Source organism: Pseudorasbora parva, chromosome 11 (assembly GCF_024679245.1).
Source record: "Pseudorasbora parva isolate DD20220531a chromosome 11, ASM2467924v1, whole genome shotgun sequence".
Classification (NCBI taxonomy): domain Eukaryota; kingdom Metazoa; phylum Chordata; class Actinopteri; order Cypriniformes; family Gobionidae; genus Pseudorasbora; species Pseudorasbora parva.
This window is the reverse complement of record NC_090182.1, coordinates 327,407-351,442: the sequence shown is the minus strand read 5'-3', so window position 1 is coordinate 351,442 and position 24,036 is coordinate 327,407. Positions and strand designations below refer to the sequence as shown.

At 43.7% G+C, this 24,036-nt stretch overlaps 1 protein-coding gene across 1 annotated transcript; it reads right to left on the bottom strand.

The window, feature by feature from the left end:
- Positions 1–429: 429 nt before the first annotated feature.
- On the bottom strand, positions 430–16,963 carry smtnl1 (smoothelin-like 1; the record flags this gene model as incomplete). Its single annotated transcript, XM_067457443.1, has 4 exons — positions 430–1,512; positions 4,472–4,623; positions 14,326–14,440; positions 16,293–16,963. Coding segments are annotated over 4 exons (1,197 nt in total), but the record flags the coding sequence as incomplete, so codon positions are not given.
- Positions 16,964–24,036: the final 7,073 nt, after the last annotated feature.

The window sequence follows — 24,036 nt, the reverse complement described above, 5'->3', positions numbered from 1 at the left end:
TAGGAATAGAAGTATACTTATAGTTTACTATTTATATATTATTTTTGCACTTAAAATATGTTATGTTCACCTAAAGATCATACAAGTATGCGTGCGGTATAGTTTACTGAGAGTATACTTCATAAATGAAAAAATGTCATAGAAGTATTTACCTAGTAAACTATTAGTATTCCTATAAGTTCACTTGTAGTACAGATGCAGTACAGACAAAACACTTAGTTGTAAGCTAGTTGTGTAGTCAATATAAAGTCTACTTTTATACACTAAAAAGTGGGCCAATTTAGCAGTGTTAAAACAAAGTGTGCTTTCAGAATATACTTGAAGTTTACTTATTTTTGTAAGGAAATGGAACACACTGCATAGAAGTATTTTATTTTTTACTTTGATGAAAAGTGAAAAGAAAAAATGTCAGTGTATTTTCAGATTGTAAAGAAAAAGCTGCTTAAGATTATAAGTCATCCCGTTGTAGAACAACTTAAGGTTCTTTACAACTATTTTTAAAGAAAATATATATTTTTGTTCATTTGAATAGAGAAGAACGAGCCTATCGACAAACCTTCATGCTCTCAAATAATTAAACCGCAAATAAATTATTATCTGTCCTTTAAAACATTTCACTTTAATAGTTTGCCTATTTAAAAATCCCCCTTATACACTAAACTAGATTAAAATGCTAAATGTATTTTGATGATAACGACAGTAGATGTACAGTTCCTAGTGCAGTTATGAATGCTGTAATTTCAGTCGGGTCTGTAGATGTGTAAGGGTCTTAAGAACATGGACAGCAGGTTTATTATTATTGTGATGTGCTTAAACTGTTTATTACACAAATAAAGTGTTGTTAAAGTCAAACGTGCGCCGCATGCCTTCTGGACTATAGTTGTCAGAAACCGATTGCATGTAGTTTTTAAAGCCCCCGTTGCTTAAAATTAAAGTTAAATCCATCTTATTTAGGAAGTCAAATGGAAGTATTAAACTTACCTTATATTATTATTAGTTGACTGACTTAACTTAGAGTTGCTTATTACTTATTTAACTTCAATCTTTAAGTTTACTTTGCAATCGGTTTCCAAACTCTTAAATAAACTGAACTTGTTATAATTTAAACCGTTTGCTATAAACAAAAACATCAGCAATGAGTCAGAATATGAGGAATCACACCAAACTAAATGCACATTTTAAAACAGGCCAAAAAAGGATAAAACTATAAAGCACAAAACTATTAAACAAAGAATCTGATTCTGATCTCGTCACTATTCCTTCAGTTTCTCCTCCACAACATTTATAACGTTCTCATTCTGGTCTGTCTTCATGCCCTCCGTGTCCTGGTCTTGTGGACTCTCATCCCTCTCTCCCTCTTCTCCTCCGCCCTTCTCCTTCCTCTCCTTCTCTATCTTGGAGAGGTGATGGCAGAGAGCCTGAACATAGGTGAAGACACACAGAGGGTCTGGCCTGTTGCCCATCAGGAGCATATCAGACACCTCCAGAAGAGGGCAGCAGTCAGCCAGAGACCTGCAGCAGATATAAGAGAGAGAGAGAGAGAGAGAGAGAGAGAGAGAGAGAGAGGGGGGGGGGGGGGTAGAGAGGGAGAGAGAGAATTCAGATTTGTCTATTTACAAAACTTCACCTTCAATAATACAATCAAATACAAACACATACTAATACTTCATATATATATTTACACAGATCTTTAAAATTTCAACACAAGCACATCATTGTTCATAATCCTCACACAACACTCCTCCAACAGACACTATTTCAGAAAACATTTGAATATCATTAATCAATTTAAAATATGTATATTCAATTTTCATATTTCTAATTCTTGAAATCACCATTCCTTTACACGCTTCATCTGCATCTACTGTACCTATACCTAATAACTTACTTTTTCAAGTCTTTCATATTGTCATTTTAGGTCTCTGTTGATATTGACGTTATCTTGCCAAGCTTTCAGCATTAGTTGATAAAACAGGGCTAGATTCATTAAGTCCAGTTCATTTAGTCTCAGTAAAATTGCTTATCATAACCGAGACCACATACTGTCCTTAAACGAGCTCAAGCAACACGAACCCATCCCAGATCCTCTTCATATAGTCTTCTCTGTGCCGTTTGCACTCTAAAAGAATCAATCCTGCTTCTCATACCAATCAAAGCTTGTCCTCCTTCATAAAGGCAGATATAATGCAGGTCCAGGAACCCAGAGTTGCCCCGACCAAACTAAATCCACATATTTTCCCTGTATAAGTTTTAGCACTTCCTTTGGTGGATCCAAAACATCAAGTCTATGCCATAGCATGGATGCGGCCAGATTGTTTGTAACCAAGACTCTCCCCCTGTAGGATAGTTCAGGTAATAGCCTTGGCCATTTAGACAGCTTAGCTGACACCTTCTCCAGCATTCCCTCACAGGTTCTTCCCTATAACTTTCTTTGCCAAGAAACACTCCAAGAATTGGTATTCCCACTGTACCTCATTGCAGTCCCCCTGGAAACTAAAGTGGTCCGCCATTTCCCTAGGGACCTACAACCAAACCCTCCCTCTTCACCCATTTCACTTTAGCGGAAGAAGCATTTTCATATAAATCTAAACTACTACACAGTATCTAAATATCCTTCTGTTCAGTAATAAAAACGGTTACGTCATCAGCGTAAGCTGAAACGGAGATATGTGACCCATTAAGATCTCCTGGTATATAGCAAAGGCTCAATCGCCAAACTGTAGAGCTGTGCAGAAAGTGGACAGCCCTGCCTAATGCCCCTGCTAACCGGTACTGGGCAACTCGGTCCCCTCATACCTTAAGCATTACTGAAGCGTCTCTATACTGTAACGCCATCCAGGAAATGAGTTTTTCTTCAAACCCAAATGCTTTCAAATCATTTAAAAGGTAATCATGACCCACACGAGCACATGATTTTTCTTAAACAATCGAAAGGAAACCAATATTAAAATTATTACTCATAGAAAGGTCAATTATACATCTCTTATTAGAAATAAATGATCCATTATGTCCTGGAACACAGTATGTTTGCTGATTTTGCACAAAAATACTCAATATCTTCTTTAATCTATTTGCTAAACACTTAGACAATATTTTGTGATCTTGAACATTAAAGACACTGGACGCCATTTTTGAACAACCCTAAATCGCCAGTTTTAGGCTAAAGCAATAATACTGCTCTTTGACAGCTGCTGGGCATAATACGTTTTTTATATCATATTATGAAAATCCTCTCCTAAAACATGTTATTATTATCGTTTTCTAAATATCCAATATTTCTCTTAACAATCGCAGTGTTATTATAAGAAAATTGTTGACAAAAAAATCTTGATTTGGACTTTTCCTCCCACCATTGAATCATATTTTCAAAATGTTCCTTTTTCAATTTCCAACTTTCCCAAAACCATTGATATTTTTCACAAAATGACTTATCATGTAACACTGTCCCATTAAAATGCCAATAGGATTTGGAGTGAGATATTCTTTTGGTATTGAAATCAATAGTCACTATATGATTATCAGAAAACCCAAAAGGAAATATACGAGCATTCATAACACTGTTGTTGTCTGATTTATTAACATGTTCTCTGTCCAGCCGTGCTCGTTTAATCATATAATCTAGTATGTTAACCCATGTGTATTGTTTCATTAATTGATTCCTATCCCTCCACACATCATACAGTTCTAAATCTTGAGTAATCTTAAGAAGCATATTACTAGACTGTAAATGAGGTTCTTCCCCATTCCTATCCAATACAGAATACCTTAGCAACCACCTAGCATCCACCCAGATCACCCTGGCAACCACCCAAAACACCCAACCCACCACCCAGGTTACCATAGCAGCTGACGAGAAAACACCCTAGCAACCACCTTGGATACCTTGGCAACTACTTTGAAACACCATATCAATTATGCAGAACACCAAACACACTATCAACCACTTAGCAACCACCCAAGATACCCTAGCAACCACCTAGCAACTCCATACCAACAATGTGGAAAACCCTAGCAACCACCCAGAACATCTTAGTATCTGCCTAGCAACACCATAGCAACCACCTAGCAAACCACCCAAAATAGCAACTTAGAAACTGCCAAGCTGAACCATAGCAAACACCTAGCAACCAACCAGAATACCTTAGCAACCACCTAGCATCTGCCCAGAACACCCTAGCAACCACATATTAACCGCTCAAAACACCCTATCAACAGCCTAGCCACCACCCAGGTTATCATAGTAACCAACTAGAAATACCCTAACAAACCATCCAGAATACCTTAGCAGCCACCTAGCAACACCATACCAACCACGCAGAACCCTCTAGCAACCACCCTGAACAGCCTAGCAAAGCCCTAGCAACCACCTGGAACAGCCTAGCAACGCCCTAGCAACCACCCCAGTCCCTCTTTGTTCTTCACACACCCCTGCGCCTTTGTCTGATGCCTCTCCCACTGAAGTGTCACTTACTCTGCGGTGCTGAAGGCCAGGCTGAAGTTCTTCTCTCGTTCGCTGGATTTGAGGGAGGAGAAGTCAAAAGCAGAGGGAAAGAAGCGATGAACGAGTGCACAGAACGCCAGGCCGTCGCTCCAAGAGGAAGAGAAGTTCTCTATGCAGACACCCTTGGAGATAGAAGACACTGTCATTGAAACGGCATGTTCCTCATACCATCTGTGAGAGATAACCATGAGCAGCAGAAGAGAAACACATCTTCATAAGAGTGAGTGTGTCTCGCTATAGAGGAAGTCTGAGCTTCAGCTGACCTCATATCTCTGTGTTTAAGAGTGAACGTGTCGCTATAGAGGAAGCCTGAGCTCCAGCTGACCTCATATCTCTGTGTTTAAGAGTGAGTGTGTCTCGCTATAGAGGAAGTCTGAGCTTCAGCTGACCTCATATCTCTGTGTTTAAGAGTGAGTGTGTCTCGCTATAGAGGAAGTCTGAGCTTCAGCTCACCTCATATCTCTGTGTTTAAGAGTGAGTGTGTCTCGCTATAGAGGAAGTCTGAGCTTCAGCTCACCTCATATCTCTGTGTTTAAGAGTGAGTGTGTCTCGCTATAGAGGAAGTCTGAGCTCCAGCTGACCTCATATCTCTGTGTTTAAGAGTGAGTGTGTCTCGCTATAGAGGAAGCCTGATCTTCAGCTCACCTCATATCTCTGTGTTTAAGAGTGAGTGTGTCTTGCTATAGAGGAAGTCTGAGCTTCAGCTTACCTCATATCTCTGTGTTTAAGAGTGAGTGTGTATCGCTATAGAGGAAGTCTGAGCTCCAGCTTACCTCATATCTCTGTGTTTAAGAGTGAGTGTGTCTCGCTATAGAGGAAGTCTGAGCTTCAGCTGACCTCATATCTCTGTGTTTAAGAGTGAGTGTGTCTCGCTATAGAGGAAGTCTGAGCTTCAGCTGACCTCATATCTCTGTGTTTAAGAGTGAACGTGTCGCTATAGAGGAAGCCTGAGCTCCAGCTGACCTCATATCTCTGTGTTTAAGAGTGAGTGTGTCTCGCTATAGAGGAAGTCTGAGCTTCAGCTGACCTCATATCTCTGTGTTTAAGAGTGAGTGTGTCTCGCTATAGAGGAAGTCTGAGCTTCAGCTCACCTCATATCTCTGTGTTTAAGAGTGAGTGTGTCTCGCTATAGAGGAAGTCTGAGCTTCAGCTCACCTCATATCTCTGTGTTTAAGAGTGAGTGTGTCTCGCTATAGAGGAAGTCTGAGCTCCAGCTGACCTCATATCTCTGTGTTTAAGAGTGAGTGTGTCTCGCTATAGAGGAAGCCTGATCTTCAGCTCACCTCATATCTCTGTGTTTAAGAGTGAGTGTGTCTTGCTATAGAGGAAGTCTGAGCTTCAGCTTACCTCATATCTCTGTGTTTAAGAGTGAGTGTGTATCGCTATAGAGGAAGTCTGAGCTCCAGCTTACCTCATATCTCTGTGTTTAAGAGTGAGTGTGTCTCGCTATAGAGGAAGTCTGAGCTTCAGCTCACCTCATATCTCTGTGTTTAAGAGTGAGTGTGTCTCGCTATAGAGGAAGTCTGAGCTCCAGCTTACCTCATATCTCTGTGTTTAAGAGTGAGTGTGTCTCGCTATAGAGGAAGCCTGAGCTTCAGCTGACCTCATATCTCTGTGTTTAAGAGTGAGTGTGTCTCGCTATAGAGGAAGTCTGAGCTTCAGCTCACCTCATATCTCTGTGTTTAAGAGTGAGTGTGTCTCGCTATAGAGGAAGTCTGAGCTTCAGCTCACCTCATATCTCTGTGTTTAAGAGTGAGTGTGTCTCGCTATAGAGGAAGTCTGAGCTTCAGCTGACCTCATATATCTGTGTTTAAGAGTGAGTGTGTCTCGCTATAGAGGAAGTCTGAGCTCCAGCTTACCTCATATCTCTGTGTTTAAGAGTGAGTGTGTCTCGCTATAGAGGAAGTCTGAGCTTCAGCTCACCTCATATCTCTGTGTTTAAGAGTGAGTGTGTCTCGCTATAGAGGAAGCCTGAGCTTCAGCTCACCTCATATCTCTGTGTTAAAGAGTGAGTGTGTCTCGCTATAGAGGAAGTCTGAGCTTCAGCTGACCTCATATCTCTGTGTTTAAGAGTGAGTGTGTCTCGCTATAGAGGAAGTCTGAGCTTCAGCTGACCTCATATCTCTGTGTTTAAGAGTGAATGTGTCTCGCTATAGAGGAAGTCTGAGCTTCAGCTGACCTCATATCTCTGTGTTTAAGAGTGAGTGTGTCTCGCTATAGAGGAAGTCTGAGCTTCAGCTCACCTCATATCTCTGTGTTTAAGAGTGAGTGTGTCTCGCTATAGAGGAAGTCTGAGCTTCAGCTCACCTCATATCTCTGTGTTTAAGAGTGAGTGTGTCTCGCTATAGAGGAAGTCTGAGCTTCAGCTTACCTCATATCTCTGTGTTTAAGAGTGAATGTGTCTCGCTATAGAGGAAGTCTGAGCTTCAGCTGACCTCATATCTCTGTGTTTAAGAGTGAGTGTGTCTCGCTATAGAGGAAGCCTGAGCTTCAGCTTACCTCATATCTCTTTGTTTAAGAGTGAATGTGTCTCGCTATAGAGGAAGTCTGAGCTTCAGCTTACCTCATATCTCTGTGTTTAAGAGTGAGTGTGTCTCGCTATAGAGGAAGTCTGAGCTTCAGCTGACCTCATATCTCTGTGTTTAAGAGTGAGTGTGTCTCGCTATAGAGGAAGCCTGAGCTTCAGCTGACCTCATATCTCTGTGTTTAAGAGTGAGTGTGTCTCGCTATAGAGGAAGTCTGAGCTTCAGCTTACCTCATATCTCTGTGTTTAAGAGTGAATGTGTCTCGCTATAGAGGAAGTCTGAGCTTCAGCTTACCTCATATCTCTGTGTTTAAGAGTGAGTGTGTCTCGCTATAGAGGAAGTCTGAGCTTCAGCTGACCTCATATCTCTGTGTTTAAGAGTGAGTGTGTCTCGCTATAGAGGAAGTCTGAGCTCCAGCTTACCTCATATCTCTGTGTTTAAGAGTGAGTGTGTATCGCTATAGAGGAAGCCTGAGCTTCAGCTCACCTCATATCTCTGTGTTTAAGAGTGAACGTGTCTCACTATAGAGGAAGTCTGAGCTTCAGCTCACCTCATATCTCTGTGTTTAAGAGTGAACGTGTCTCGCTATAGAGGAAGTCTGAGCTTCAGCTCACCTCATATCTCTGTGTTTAAGAGTGAGTGTGTCTCGCTATAGAGGAAGTCTGAGCTTCAGCTGACCTCATATCTCTGTGTTTAAGAGTGAGTGTGTCTCGCTATAGAGGAAGTCTGAGCTTCAGCTGACCTCATATCTCTGTGTTTAAGAGTGAGTGTGTCTCGCTATAGAGGAAGCCTGAGCTTCAGCTGACCTCATATCTCTGTGTTTAAGAGTGAGTGTGTCTCGCTATAGAGGAAGTCTGAGCTTCAGCTTACCTCATATCTCTGTGTTTAAGAGTGAACGTGTCTCGCTATAGAGGAAGTCTGAGCTTCAGCTTATCTCATATCTCTGTGTTTAAGAGTGAGTGTGTCTCGCTATAGAGGAAGCCTGAGCTTCAGCTCACCTCATATCTCTGTGTTTAAGAGTGAGTGTGTCTCGCTATAGAGGAAGTCTGAGCTTCAGCTTACCTCATATCTCTGTGTTTAAGAGTGAGTGTGTCTCGCTATAGAGGAAGTCTGAGCTTCAGCTCACCTCATATCTCTGTGTTTAAGAGTGAGTGTGTCTCGCTATAGAGGAAGCCTGAGCTTCAGCTGACCTCATATCTTCTGTGTTTAAGAGTGAGTGTGTCTCGCTATAGAGGAAGTCTGAGCTTCAGCTTACCTCATATCTCTGTGTTTAAGAGTGAATGTGTCTCGCTATAGAGGAAGTCTGAGCTTCAGCTTACCTCATATCTCTGTGTTTAAGAGTGAGTGTGTCTCGCTATAGAGGAAGTCTGAGCTTCAGCTGACCTCATATCTCTGTGTTTAAGAGTGAGTGTGTCTCGCTATAGAGGAAGTCTGAGCTCCAGCTTACCTCATATCTCTGTGTTTAAGAGTGAGTGTGTATCGCTATAGAGGAAGCCTGAGCTTCAGCTCACCTCATATCTCTGTGTTTAAGAGTGAACGTGTCTCACTATAGAGGAAGTCTGAGCTTCAGCTCACCTCATATCTCTGTGTTTAAGAGTGAACGTGTCTCGCTATAGAGGAAGTCTGAGCTTCAGCTCACCTCATATCTCTGTGTTTAAGAGTGAGTGTGTCTCGCTATAGAGGAAGTCTGAGCTTCAGCTGACCTCATATCTCTGTGTTTAAGAGTGAGTGTGTCTCGCTATAGAGGAAGTCTGAGCTTCAGCTCACCTCATATCTCTGTGTTTAAGAGTGAGTGTGTCTAGCTATAGAGGAAGTCTGAGCTTCAGCTCACCTCATATCTCTGTGTTTAAGAGTGAGTGTGTCTCGCTATAGAGGAAGTCTGAGCTTCAGCTCACCTCATATCTCTGTGTTTAAGAGTGAGTGTGTCTCGCTATAGAGGAAGTCTGAGCTTCAGCTTACCTCATATCTCTGTGTTTAAGAGTGAACGTGTCTCGCTATAGAGGAAGTCTGAGCTTCAGCTTATCTCATATCTCTGTGTTTAAGAGTGAGTGTGTCTCGCTATAGAGGAAGCCTGAGCTTCAGCTCACCTCATATCTCTTTGTTTAAGAGTGAGTGTGTCTCGCTATAGAGGAAGTCTGAGCTTCAGCTTACCTCATATCTCTGTGTTTAAGAGTGAGTGTGTCTCGCTATAGAGGAAGTCTGAGCTTCAGCTCACCTCATATCTCTGTGTTTAAGAGTGAGTGTGTCTCGCTATAGAGGAAGTCTGAGCTTCAGCTGACCTCATATCTCTGTGTTTAAGAGTGAATGTGTCTCGCTATAGAGGAAGTCTGAGCTCCAGCTCACCTCATATCTCTGTGTTTAAGAGTGAGTGTGTCTCGCTATAGAGGAAGTCTGAGCTTCAGCTCACCTCATATCTCTGTGTTTAAGAGTGAACGTGTCTCGCTATAGAGGAAGCCTGAGCTTCAGCTCACTATAGAGGAAGTCTGAGCTTCAGCTCACCTCATATCTCTGTGTTTAAGAGTGAGTGTGTCTCGCTATAGAGGAAGTCTGAGCTTCAGCTGACCTCATATCTCTGTGTTTAAGAGTGAGTGTGTCTCGCTATAGAGGAAGTCTGAGCTTCAGCTCACCTCATATCTCTGTGTTTAAGAGTGAACGTGTCTCGCTATAGAGGAAGTCTGAGCTTCAGCTCACCTCATATCTCTGTGTTTAAGAGTGAGTGTGTCTCGCTATAGAGGAAGTCTGAGCTTCAGCTCACCTCATATCTCTGTGTTTAAGAGTGAGTGTGTCCTGCTATAGAGGAAGTCTGAGCTTCAGCTCACCTCATATCTCTGTGTTTAAGAGTGAGTGTGTCTCGCTATAGAGGAAGCCTGAGCTTCAGCTCACCTCATATCTCTGTGTTTAAGAGTGAGTGTGTCTCGCTATAGAGGAAGTCTGAGCTTCAGCTCACCTCATATCTCTGTGTTTAAGAGTGAGTGTGTCTAGCTATAGAGGAAGTCTGAGCTTCAGCTCACCTCATATCTCTGGGTTTAAGAGTGAGTGTGTCTCGCTATAGAGGAAGTCTGAGCTTCAGCTCACCTCATATCTCTGTGTTTAAGAGTGAGTGTGTCTCGCTATAGAGGAAGCCTGAGCTTCAGCTCACCTCATATCTCTGTGTTTAAGAGTGAGTGTGTCTCGCTATAGAGGAAGTCTGAGCTTCAGCTCACCTCATATCTCTGTGTTTAAGAGTGAGTGTGTCTAGCTATAGAGGAAGTCTGAGCTTCAGCTCACCTCATATCTCTGTGTTTAAGAGTGAGTGTGTCTCGCTATAGAGGAAGTCTGAGCTTCAGCTCACCTCATATCTCTGTGTTTAAGAGTGAGTGTGTCTCGCTATAGAGGAAGTCTGAGCTTCAGCTTACCTCATATCTCTGTGTTTAAGAGTGAGTGTGTCTCGCTATAGAGGAAGTCTGAGCTTCAGCTGACCTCATATCTCTGTGTTTAAGAGTGAGTGTGTCTCGCTATAGAGGAAGCCTGAGCTTCAGCTTACCTCATATCTCTGTGTTTAAGAGTGAGTGTGTCTCGCTATAGAGGAAGTCTGAGCTTCAGCTCACCTCATATCTCTGTGTTTAAGAGTGAGTGTGTCTCGCTATAGAGGAAGCCTGAGCTTCAGCTCACCTCATATCTCTGTGTTTAAGAGTGAGTGTGTCTCGCTATAGAGGAAGTCTGAGCTCCAGCTCACCTCATATCTCTGTGTTTAAGAGTGAGTGTGTCTCGCTATAGAGGAAGTCTGAGCTTCAGCTCACCTCATATCTCTGTGTTTAAGAGTGAGTGTGTCTCGCTATAGAGGAAGTCTGAGCTTCAGCTCACCTCATATCTCTGTGTTTAAGAGTGAGTGTGTCTCGCTATAGAGGAAGTCTGAGCTTCAGCTGACCTCATATCTCTGTGTTTAAGAGTGAGTGTGTCTCGCTATAGAGGAAGTCTGAGCTTCAGCTGACCTCATATCTCTGTGTTTAAGAGTGAACGTGTCTCGCTATAGAGGAAGTCTGAGCTCCAGCTCACCTCATATCTCTGTGTTTAAGAGTGAGTGTGTCTCACTATAGAGGAAGTCTGAGCTTCAGCTCACCTCATATCTCTGTGTTTAAGAGTGAGTGTGTCTCGCTATAGAGGAAGTCTGAGCTCCAGCTCACCTCATATCTCTGTGTTTAAGAGTGAGTGTGTATCGCTATAGAGGAAGTCTGAGCTTCAGCTGACCTCATATCTCTGTGTTTAAGAGTGAACGTGTCTCGCTATAGAGGAAGCCTGAGCTCCAGCTGACCTCATATCTCTGTGTTTAAGAGTGAATGTGTCTCGCTATAGAGGAAGTCTGAGCTTCAGCTGACCTCATATATCTGTGTTTAAGAGTGAGTGTGTCTCGCTATAGAGGAAGTCTGAGCTTCAGCTGACCTCATATCTCTGTGTTTAAGAGTGAATGTGTCTCGCTATAGAGGAAGTCTGAGCTTCAGCTGACCTCATATCTCTGTGTTTAAGAGTGAGTGTGTCTCGCTATAGAGGAAGTCTGAGCTTCAGCTGACCTCATATCTCTGTGTTTAAGAGTGAGTGTGTCTAGCTATAGAGGAAGTCTGAGCTTCAGCTCACCTCATATCTCTGTGTTTAAGAGTGAGTGTGTCTCGCTATAGAGGAAGTCTGAGCTTCAGCTCACCTCATATCTCTGTGTTTAAGAGTGAGTGTGTCTCGCTATAGAGGAAGCCTGAGCTTCAGCTCACCTCATATCTCTGTGTTTAAGAGTGAGTGTGTCTAGCTATAGAGGAAGTCTGAGCTTCAGCTTACCTCATATCTCTGTGTTTAAGAGTGAGTGTGTCTCGCTATAGAGGAAGTCTGAGCTTCAGCTCACCTCATATCTCTGGGTTTAAGAGTGAGTGTGTCTCGCTATAGAGGAAGTCTGAGCTTCAGCTTACCTCATATCTCTGTGTTTAAGAGTGAGTGTGTCTCGCTATAGAGGAAGTCTGAGCTTCAGCTTACCTCATATCTCTGTGTTTAAGAGTGAGTGTGTCTCGCTATAGAGGAAGTCTGAGCTTCAGCTCACCTCATATCTCTGGGTTTAAGAGTGAGTGTGTCTCGCTATAGAGGAAGTCTGAGCTTCAGCTGACCTCATATCTCTGTGTTTAAGAGTGAGTGTGTCTCGCTATAGAGGAAGTCTGAGCTTCAGCTCACCTCATATCTCTGTGTTTAAGAGTGAGTGTGTCTAGCTATAGAGGAAGTCTGAGCTTCAGCTTACCTCATATCTCTGTGTTTAAGAGTGAGTGTGTCTCGCTATAGAGGAAGTCTGAGCTTCAGCTTACCTCATATCTCTGTGTTTAAGAGTGAGTGTGTCTCGCTATAGAGGAAGTCTGAGCTTCAGCTCACCTCATATCTCTGTGTTTAAGAGTGAGTGTGTCTCGCTATAGAGGAAGCCTGAGCTCCAGCTCACCTCATATCTCTGTGTTTAAGAGTGAGTGTGTCTCGCTATAGAGGAAGTCTGAGCTTCAGCTCACCTCATATCTCTGTGTTTAAGAGTGAGTGTGTCTCGCTATAGAGGAAGTCTGAGCTTCAGCTTACCTCATATCTCTGTGTTTAAGAGTGAGTGTGTCTCGCTATAGAGGAAGTCTGAGCTTCAGCTGACCTCATATCTCTGTGTTTAAGAGTGAGTGTGTCTCGCTATAGAGGAAGTCTGAGCTTCAGCTGACCTCATATCTCTGTGTTTAAGAGTGAGTGTGTCTCGCTATAGAGGAAGTCTGAGCTTCAGCTCACCTCATATCTCTGTGTTTAAGAGTGAGTGTGTCTCGCTATAGAGGAAGTCTGAGCTTCAGCTCACCTCATATCTCTGGGTTTAAGAGTGAGTGTGTCTCGCTATAGAGGAAGTCTGAGCTTCAGCTCACCTCATATCTCTGTGTTTAAGAGTGAGTGTGTCTCGCTATAGAGGAAGTCTGAGCTTCAGCTGACCTCATATCTCTGTGTTTAAGAGTGAGTGTGTCTCGCTATAGAGGAAGTCTGAGCTTCAGCTGACCTCATATCTCTGTGTTTAAGAGTGAGTGTGTCTCGCTATAGAGGAAGTCTGAGCTTCAGCTGACCTCATATCTCTGTGTTTAAGAGTGAGTGTGTCTCGCTATAGAGGAAGTCTGAGCTTCAGCTTACCTCATATCTCTGTGTTTAAGAGTGAGTGTGTCTCGCTATAGAGGAAGTCTGAGCTTCAGCTCACCTCATATCTCTGTGTTTAAGAGTGAGTGTGTCTCGCTATAGAGGAAGTCTGAGCTTCAGCTCACCTCATATCTCTGTGTTTAAGAGTGAGTGTGTCTCGCTATAGAGGAAGTCTGAGCTTCAGCTCACCTCATATCTCTGTGTTTAAGAGTGAGTGTGTCTCGCTATAGAGGAAGTCTGAGCTTCAGCTGACCTCATATCTCTGTGTTTAAGAGTGAGTGTGTCTCGCTATAGAGGAAGTCTGAGCTCCAGCTCACCTCATATCTCTGTGTTTAAGAGTGAATGTGTCTCGCTATAGAGGAAGTCTGAGCTTCAGCTCACCTCATATCTCTGTGTTTAAGAGTGAGTGTGTCTCGCTATAGAGGAAGTCTGAGCTTCAGCTCACCTCATATCTCTGTGTTTAAGAGTGAGTGTGTCTCGCTATAGAGGAAGTCTGAGCTCCAGCTCACCTCATATCTCTGTGTTTAAGAGTGAGTGTGTCTCGCTATAGAGGAAGTCTGTGCTTCAGCTTACCTCATATCTCTGTGTTTAAGAGTGAGTGTGTCTCGCTATAGAGGAAGTCTGAGCTTCAGCTTACCTCATATCTCTGTGTTTAAGAGTGAGTGTGTCTCGCTATAGAGGAAGTCTGAGCTTCAGCTCACCTCATATCTCTGTGTTTAAGAGTGAACGTGTCTCGCTATAGAGGAAGTCTGAGCTTCAGCTCACCTCATATCTCTGTGTTTAAGAGTGAGTGTGTCTCGCTATAGAGGAAGTCTGAGCTTCAGCTCACCTCATATCTCTGTGTTTAAGAGTGAACGTGTCTCGCTATAGAGGAAGCCTGAGCTTCAGCTCACCTCATATCTCTGTGTTTAAGAGTGAGTGTGTCTCGCTATAGAGGAAGTCTGAGCTTCAGCTCACCTCATATCTCTGTGTTTAAGAGTGAACGTGTCTCGCTATAGAGGAAGTCTGAGCTTCAGCTCACCTCATATCTCTGTGTTTAAGAGTGAGTGTGTCTCGCTATAGAGGAAGTCTGAGCTTCAGCTCACCTCATATCTCTGTGTTTAAGAGTGAGTGTGTCTCGCTATAGAGGAAGTCTGAGCTTCAGCTTACCTCATATCTCTGTGTTTTGTTCCTGCACCAGTTGAGAATCTTCTGTTTGATTGAAGCTCCTCCTGCCATTCCTATAGATGTCCGCTGAACTTTGAAGTTTCGGACAGCCGGAGTCCTGAAACATGCCAATATTGTTCAGACTAAAGAGACTTCAGCTCAGCAATCACACTTCTGTACAGACAAACTCAACATGAAAACATGCGCTTACTGAACAAATGCTCCAGTTTAAGGCCAAACAGACTAACGCCAAGAAGATGACTAACAGATATTACCAATGACCTCCAATAAACAAGATGGCCGCTGGATTTAGCATTATTTGAAAAATAACTGCCCCGACAAACTCTGCACCCACGGAAAAACAGGAGATATTCTATATTCATTTAAAACCAATAAAAGAAAAGAATAATTATTCTCGTTTTATAGTTCATCTGAGGCCGTTTCTATGGTGTTAAATAGGGGTGTAACACTAAATTGATCTAATGTCGGACGATTCAATGTGTTAAAAAGCATTTTCAAGACACATTCGCTTTAACGCTCTCCACATGTTCACACAGTCTCAGTCTGTGCATTATGGCCACGTGAATGTGTCTATAAAAGCTGTTTTTTTGACTAACAAGGAAGTTTTCAGCTCTGAAACATACAGGATATTATTATATTACCATGGCCTTTTTTATATCAAAGGCTCAAGGTAAAGTTGATTTCTCAATCCATCACCCTTTTAAAGCGACACATCTCAAACAGCACAAATAGACCACTGAACTGAGCCTTTATTTACTTATTTCTGAAGTACTTTGTGTTGGAGCCTTTCAAATTATAATGCTTTTCCACAATGAAAGAATATTAATAACCTATCTTTTTCTGTCTTATATATACACCGTAAAAACGAAGTTGTTCAGTTTACAAACCACATTCAGTTGTGCAAACTCATTGCCTTGAGTAAGCATAACTTAATTGCATCAAGTTGTTCTTACCTAAAATATTTGAGTGATCAAGCGCATCTCGGCATAAATAAATTGCTTCGTTTGACTATTTTTGGCTTTATTTTACCATTTTATTTGCTTTTGTGTCAGTATAACCCAATAGCGACATCAAATACGATTGTAATGGTCTTATTAATAATAATAATAATAAAAATAAATAAATAAAATAAAATAATAATAAATAAAAAAATACCATTGAAGTTAGCATTGTTGTGTTTTGATGCTGTATGCTAAAGTGTGTGTGACACAGGAATAGTCAATTACAAGATATTGTCACAAAAGTAGAACGATTATATCAACCCAATTAAGAGTTAATGCCAGCGGTTAGCAATAAAATGTTAAAAGATAATTTTTTGAGATGAAATATAATTATATATCATTCATTCATTCACAAATATGATTGTGTGTGTGTGTGTGTGTGTGTGTGTGTGTGTGTGTGTGTGTGTGTGTGTGTGTGTGTGTGTGTGAAATCAAGCAACTGTGCATCACTGCAAAGAGAATCATATAAATATAGATTAAGTTCCAATCGCCCAACCAAAGGGAACACTGATCTCCATAATGGCGAGCAATTTTAGAAAATCAGCATGAATTAAAAAAATCAACTTATGATGTTTTCCCAAAATATGTATTTGTATTGTCAATAAAATTTAAGATGACTTTGGAAAAATGAGTGAATGCACCTAAGGAGAATAGTTGCATTCGAACATTTTATGACATTTTGAAATAAATGTTGTTTATATATTTTGGTTGCAGTTGTGAGTTGATAAAAATGTAACTGGTTGTGTAAAATAGGCACATAGTATCATAATGTCATAATATCGAACTATTGATCGATATACTCCTGAATCGGATCGGACTGTAATCTTATCTAAGAACTTTTTGATGTATCTGAAAATATCGTATCGACCAATGGTGACAGACGCCAGCTGGGGAACACCCGGACCTGACAGACGTGTGTGTGCGTGTGTGTGTGTGTGTTATACTCACTGGTCCTTCTGAAACTTCGCCATGGCGTCTCTCCTGGCCGAGGGTCGAGCCGATCGGGAACTGACCGATGGTTTAGCCGGAGGTGCTCTACTTTTACTCCCCAGATTTTCTGGTTTGCTCTTGACGTCATCTTTGCTCTCTTTTTTCTCTTCGCCTTCCTTCGTTTTAGTTTTGCCTTCAGTGTGTTTTGTCCTCTTCTTCTCCTCCTCTTTGTGTTTTTCCTCCGCTTGTCCATCTCTGTCGCAGGAATCTTTCTCATTGCGCTCCTTTCCTTCTTCTTCTACCGCACTTTCTTTGTTTTCACTCACCCTTGTCTCTTTGTCTTGTTCTCCTTCTTTATGTTGTGTAATGTCTATCTCCGTGTTGTTCTCTGTGACTCCGCCTTCAGGCTCACATGCCTCACTGTCATTGGCTGCAGCTTCTGTGTTCTGGTTGTCCTTGTTAGCTCCACCCCCTGGCGTATCAGTCTTGCCCCCTGTTGTATCAGTCTTGCCCCCTGTTGTATCAGCTCCGCCTCCTGGTGTATCAGTCTTGCCCCCTGTTGTATCAGCTCCGCCCCCTGGTGTATCAGTCCCACCCCCTGTTGTATCAGCTCCGCCTCCTGGTGTATCAGTCTTGCCCCCTGTTGTATCAGCTCCGCCCTGTGGTGTATCAGCCCCGCCCCCTGGTGTATCAGTCTTGCCCCCTGTTGTATCAGCTCCGCCCCCTAGTGTATCAGTCCCACCACCTGTTGTATCAGCCCCGCCCCCTGCTGTATCAGCCCTGCCCCCTGCTGTATCAGTCTTGCCCCCTGTTGTATCAGCTCCGCCCCCTAGTGTATCAGTCCCACCACCTGTTGTATCAGCCCCGCCCCCTGTTGTATCAGTCTTGCCCTCTGTTGTATCAGCCCCGCCCCCTGGTGTATCAGTCCCACCACCTGTTGTATCAGCCCCGCCCCCTGTTGTATCAGTCTTGCCCTCTGTTGTATCAGCCCTGCCCCCTGTATCAGGTTCATTAGCTCCGCCCCCTGGCTCTGCGTCAGCTGGAACACACTTCGGCTCCGGCGGCTCCATGTGTTCTCCATCCTGTGAAGGGCCGGACACATAAATACTGCTCTCAGTGTATCCTACACACCAGCCAGCTTTATTACAAGAACAATCCCTGCATTTATATTTTATATCTGGGTACTCCAAACACAAGTAACAACATTTACAAGAATTTGAGTACTTATGCACTATTCTAAGCCGTTTTGTAGTGTAAGTGTGAGTCAGTCCACTTTTGAAGGTGTGTGTGTGTGGTGTGTGTGGTGTGTGTGGTGTGTGTGGTGTGTGTGTGTGTGTGTGTGTGTGTGTGTGTTTAGCTGTCCCAGGTGTCACATGAGGTCATGACTCACCGGTCTTAAAAAGAGCTGACGGATTCCTCTGAATGAGCAGGTGTGTGTGTGTGTGTGTGTGTGAGGGAGGGAGAGTGTGAGTAAATGTGGTCATATTGAATTACCACATGACAATAATTAAATAATATTGCCATTAATATACGTCTGTGGAAACACTGAACACATACCGTTAGACTTGTGTGTGTGTGTGTGTGTGTGTGTGTGTGTGTGTGACACAGAGAGAATAAGTGTAATAGATCAGCTCAAGCAGAGATGTGAGGCACACACTGTACTGTGAGTTTATTGTGTTTGGTGAGCGAGTGCAGACGGTTTCATTTTTTAAGAGGAATATATTGTAGTACATCCAAAATTACCTCTTTCAGATTAGTTCAATATGTTCGGCTGAATTATTCCAAATTAATCTGACAGATATGAAAGTTTTAACGCTCTGCTGTGAGGATGTGTGCTCCAGAAATCTGACGTATGTTCTGTTAATGTTTCTGAAGTTTGCTCTACAGCTAAAGCTCACATCTCTGCCGGAGAGCATTCATTGGGTTTATCATGTTTTATATCTGACAGCCTAACGTAAATGAACACATCTTATTATCTGTGTGGTTATTATGATACGTGTGCAGACACACACACACACACACACACACACACACACACACACACACACACACACACACACACACACACACACACACACACACACACACACACACACACTGTTACCTGCTCATTCATCACCTCCGTCTCTCCGGTCGCTGGGATGTTCTCTGAATCCTCCATTTGTCCAGTCGTCAGTTCAAACCCAAAAAATCTCCAGTAATCGCTGAACTGACACACACACATACACACACTGTCCTCTCACTCCTTTACCCTTCTGTCTTTCTTCTGGTTTTCTTGCTCTACCTCCCTTCTTCCTTTCCTCTCTCTCTCTACACCCCCTCTCTCCTTCTGTCTCTATCTGACCTTTTAAACAACTTGTGCTCCAGAAATAGTGTAACACTGAGCAGCTGTTAGTGCTGCTGAGATACACACACACACACACACACACACACACACACACACACACACACACACACACACACACAGTGTCAAATATTGATGACAGAAATAATCTTTGCAATACACTGTTTTGCCAGAAGTATTGGGACACTCCTCCAAGTCACTGGGTTGTTTTTCAGGGGTTGGCCCCTTAGTTCCAGTGAAAGGAACTCTTAATGCTTCACCAAGACATTTTGGACAATTTCATGCTCCTGACTTTGTGGGATCAGTTTGTGGACGGCCCCTTCCTGCCCCCACGGGTTAACAACGGGGAGCTCGTGAGTTCCTTATTTATTAGCGTACCCTCGTATGTTTTGCTCATGCACACACACACCACGCTTTGGATTAGTGAGTGTGTGTGAGTGTTGTGAGCATTATCTCCTGCTTCACTTTGTCCTCATCTTTATCAGAGCCGACCGCGGCTGGTTATCTCAGTGGAGCTGCGGAGGAGCATCTCTTCCCTCAACACACACCAGATGCGTTTAAAAATAACCCGCTATCTTTGCTCGCATTCACTCGCCGCTCATGATTATCTGTCGGTCCAGCGCCATCTCCATTCCTCCCTCATGAACTCACGCCACACAAATATATAAATAAATATAATTTGCTCGATTGCTTGACTCTGATCAGTCTTATTGCCTCTCCTTCCTCTTGTTCTGGTTCAGGTAAACTCACCTGTGCGCTCCTGGGCCTCCGCTCACCTGATGCCGTGTCTCCTCAGATGGTTCAGGTAAACTCACCTGTGAGCTCCTGGGCCTCCGCTCACCTGATGCCGTGTCTCCTCAGATGGTTCAGGTAAACTCACCTGTGAGCTCCTGGGCCTCCGCTCACCTGATGCCGTGTCTCCTCAGATGGTTCTGGTAAACTCACCTGTGCGCTCCTGGGCCTCCGCTCACCTGATGCCGTGTCTCCTCAGATGGTTCAGGTAAACTCACCTGTGAGCTCCTGGGCCTCCGCTCACCTGATGCCGTGTCTCCTCAGATGGTTCAGGTAAACTCACCTGTGCGCTCCTCGGCCTCCGCTCACCTGATGCCGTGTCTCCTCAGATGGTTCAGGTAAACTCACCTGTGTGCTCCTGGGCCTCCGCTCACCTGATGCCGTGTCTCCTCAGATGGTTCAGGTAAACTCACCTGTGCGCTCCTGGGCCTCTGCTCACCTGATGCCGTGTCTCCTCAGATGGTTCAGGTAAACTCACCTGTGCGCTCCTCGGCCTCCGCTCACCTAAAGCCGTGTCTCCTCAGATGGTTCAGGTAAACTCACCTGTGCGTTTCTGGGCCTCCGCTCACCTGATGCCGTGTCTCCTCAGATGGTTCTGGTAAACTCACCTGTGCGCTCCTCGGCCTCCGCTCACCTGATGCCGTGTCTCCTCAGATGGTTCAGGTAAACTCACCTGTGCGCTCCTCGGCCTCCGCTCACCTGATGCCGTGTCTCCTCAGATGGTTCAGGTAAACTCACCTGTGCGCTCCTCGGCCTCCGCTCACCTGATGCCGTGTCTCCTCAGATGGTTCTGGTAAACTCACCTGTGCGCTCCTCGGCCTCCGCTCACCTGATGCCGTGTCTCCTCAGATGGTTCAGGTAAACTCACCTGTGCGCTCCTCGGCCTCCGCTCACCTGATGCCGTGTCTCCTCAGATGGTTCAGGTAAACTCACCTGTGCGCTCCTGGGCCTCCGCTCACCTGATGCCGTGTCTCCTCAGATGGTTCAGGTAAACTCACCTGTGCGCTCCTCGGCCTCCGCTCACCTGATGCCGTGTCTCCTCAGATGGTTCAGGTAAACTCACCTGTGCGTTTCTGGGCCTCCGCTCACCTGATGCCGTGTCTCCTCAGATGGTTCAGGTAAACTCACCTGTGCGCTCCTCGGCCTCCGCTCACATGATGCCGTGTCTCCTCAGATGGTTCAGGTAAACTCACCTGTGCGCTCCTCGGCCTCCGCTCACCTGATGCCGTGTCTCCTCAGATGGTTCAGGTAAACTCACCTGTGCGCTCCTGGGCCTCCGCTCACCTGATGCCGTGTCTCCTCAGATGGTTCAGGTAAACTCACCTGTGCGCTCCTCGGCCTCCGCTCACATGATGCCGTGTCTCCTCAGATGGTTCAGGTAAACTCACCTGTGCGCTCCTCGGCCTCCGCTCACCTGATGCCGTGTCTCCTCAGATGGTTCAGGTAAACTCACCTGTGCGCTCCTGGGCCTCCGCTCACCTGATGCCGTGTCTCCTCAGATGGTTCAGGTAAACTCACCTGTGCGCTCCTCGGCCTCCGCTCACCTGATGCCGTGTCTCCTCAGATGGTTCTGGTAAACTCACCTGTGCGCTCCTCGGCCTCCGCTCACCTGATGCCGTGTCTCCTCAGATGGTTCAGGTAAACTCACCTGTGTGCTCCTGGGCCTCCGCTCACCTGATGCCGTGTCTCCTCAGATGGTTCAGGTAAACTCACCTGTGCGCTCCTCGGCCTCCGCTCACCTGATGCCGTGTCTCCTCAGATGGTTCAGGTAAACTCACCTGTGCGCTCCTCGGCCTCCGCTCACCTGATGCCGTGTCTCCTCAGATGGTTCTGGTAAACTCACCTGTGCGCTCCTCGGCCTCCGCTCACCTGATGCCGTGTCTCCTCAGATGGTTCAGGTGTTCAGCCTCCTGACTGCGTGGAGAGCAGAGAGTGCTCATCTGGAGGAAGCATGATGAGCCACATCAGAAGGTTGGTGGTCAGTGTGTGTGTAAATGTACATTGTTGACCAACGTTTTCCACTTTTGATGTCATTTCTAGTGAGAAATTACTATTGCAGCCCCTGCCTAAGTTTCCACACGCAGCCCATGTTATATTTCTGTCGGATGTAGAGAAGTGTCAATATATTATTCCATATATTTACAATACAATATATTTAAATATATTTAAAGTAATATATTGGTAAATATATTTTCCTTTTGTAAGGGTCATTACACGTTATATTACACATAGAAGTTTAGAAAGTAAACGTACCATTTTTTATTTATTTATTTTTATTTTTTATGTATACACAATACTATAAAGCCCATTCTGCCACTAAATAAAAAATAAAATAAAAAGCGTAATTGCAACTTAGAATTCTGACTTTATATCACTCAATTGTGAGGAAAAAGTCAGAATTCTGAGTTGCAATTACGCTTTTTATTTTATTTTTTATTTAGTGGCGGAACGGGCTTTATAGTATTGTGTATAGTACACACAAAATAAAAATAAATAAATAAAAATGGTACATTTACTTACTAAACTTCTATGTGTAATATAAGGTGTAATGCGATGGGGGTGTTTGTGGGTCCTGATAAAGTGTGTTTTGCCAACAGAGGCCTACTTTATTTTAAAAGTATTCAACAGTTTTTCAGAATTAGATTCTAGAATGTACAATTCCTGTAGAACCGTTTCGGAGAACATTTAAAAGCAACGTCACACACACACACACACACACACACACACACACACACACACACACACACACACACACACACACACACACACACACACATACCAACCCATTCTCACTCCCAAGGCGTCAAAAACCGAAGCATGGTCAACTGCCTTCCGCGTCACAATAAAGACGCTAAAGGTGCCCCAAGGCGTCATGTTTCGACGCGCTGGGTGTTCCATTCATTTCAGTGAGAAACCTTTGGCGTCATACACAGACGCGCTGGGTATTAGTAATGTTACAACCCATTCTCACTGTCTCACTGAATGACATTAATGGAATGGTCCCTTTTTTTAAAGTTTGACACTTAACATTAGCAAAACATTCTTAGAACATGTTTTTGTTAGCAGAGCAATGTAGCTTATTATTATTTTAATGTTTTTATTGTATCCAGATTTTTTTTTTTTTTTAACCCTTATTTAACCAGGGAAATCCTTTGAGAACAAGTCTCTTTTGCGAAGGAGCCCTGGCCAAAAAAGCCACAATCAAAGTTCCACATAAAATACAAAATATAATAAATACAATAAACATACAAGAAATAACAAATATATATATATATATATATATATATATATATATATATATATATATATATATATATATATATATATATATATATATATATATATATATATATATATATATATATACAGTATATATATCTCTGTGTATTGGATACGGTGTGTGTTTTCTGACCTGTCAAGGGTTGGAGTTCATTGTGTCAGTAAAACATCACGTGAGGGTGAAGAATAGTTGACTCAATGATAAAAAAATAAATGCAAAATGGAAATGCAAATAAGAAAAGTGTGATTTGATTATTGAGTCATCAGCAGAACAGAATTAGAGAAGTCGATGTGTGTGTTCACTAAAGGACAGGAGAGGCCGCCAAAACATGCTTATCAACAAACTCTCCAAAAAGAACCGACATAATGTTTTCATTTAATCAGGACATGAGCACACACTGATCCGGCATTACATCATTCCTAATATTGTGTTGGTCCCCCATAGTGCATCCTGGGGCCATGTGTTCCCCAGGTAAGCCACACACACACACACACACACACACACACACACACACACACACGGCCATTCACGTGATGTAGAAGAACACGCGATTCCTCAGACCAGGCCACCTTCTTCCATTGCTCCGTGGTCCAGTTCTGATGCTCACGTGCCACTGTTGGTGCTTTCGGCGGGGTCAGGGGTCAGAGGTCACCCTGACTGGTCCATACGCCTCAAACTGAGCTGCTCTGTGTATTCTGACAGCTTTCTATCAGAACCAGCATTAACTTCTGGAGCAGTTTGAGCTCCAGTAGCTCGTCTGTTTGATCGGACCCCACGGGCCAGCCTTCGCTCCCCACGGTCATCAATGAGCCTTGGCCGCCCATGACCCTGTGGCCGGTTCTCCACTGGTCCTTCCTTGGAGCACTTTTGATAGATACTGACCACTGCAGACCGGGAACAGCCCACAAGAGCTGCAGTTTTGGAGATGCTCTGACCCAGTCGTCTAGCCGTCACAATCTGGCCAAACTCGCTCAAATCCTTACGCTTGCCCATTTCTCCTGCTTCACACACATCAACTCTGAGGACGAAATGTTCACTTGCTGCCTAATATATCCCACCCACTAACAGGAGAGATCATCAGTGTTATTCACTGGTCATAATGTTATGCCTGATCCGTGTATATAAGCAATATATTAACACTGACAGTCATTTGCAGAGACTAAGCAATTGTAAACATGCTTGTCAAAAAAAAAAAAAAGTTCCTCATTGTAATTCACAGGTCATAATGTTATGCCTGGTAATGTGAATGTTTTAAGTGTTACTGTGTGTCAGTAAAACACAAGCTCACACAAGTGGATGCGTGTTCACTAGAGGGCGCCAAACCCAGGTCAGTCAACACACACCAT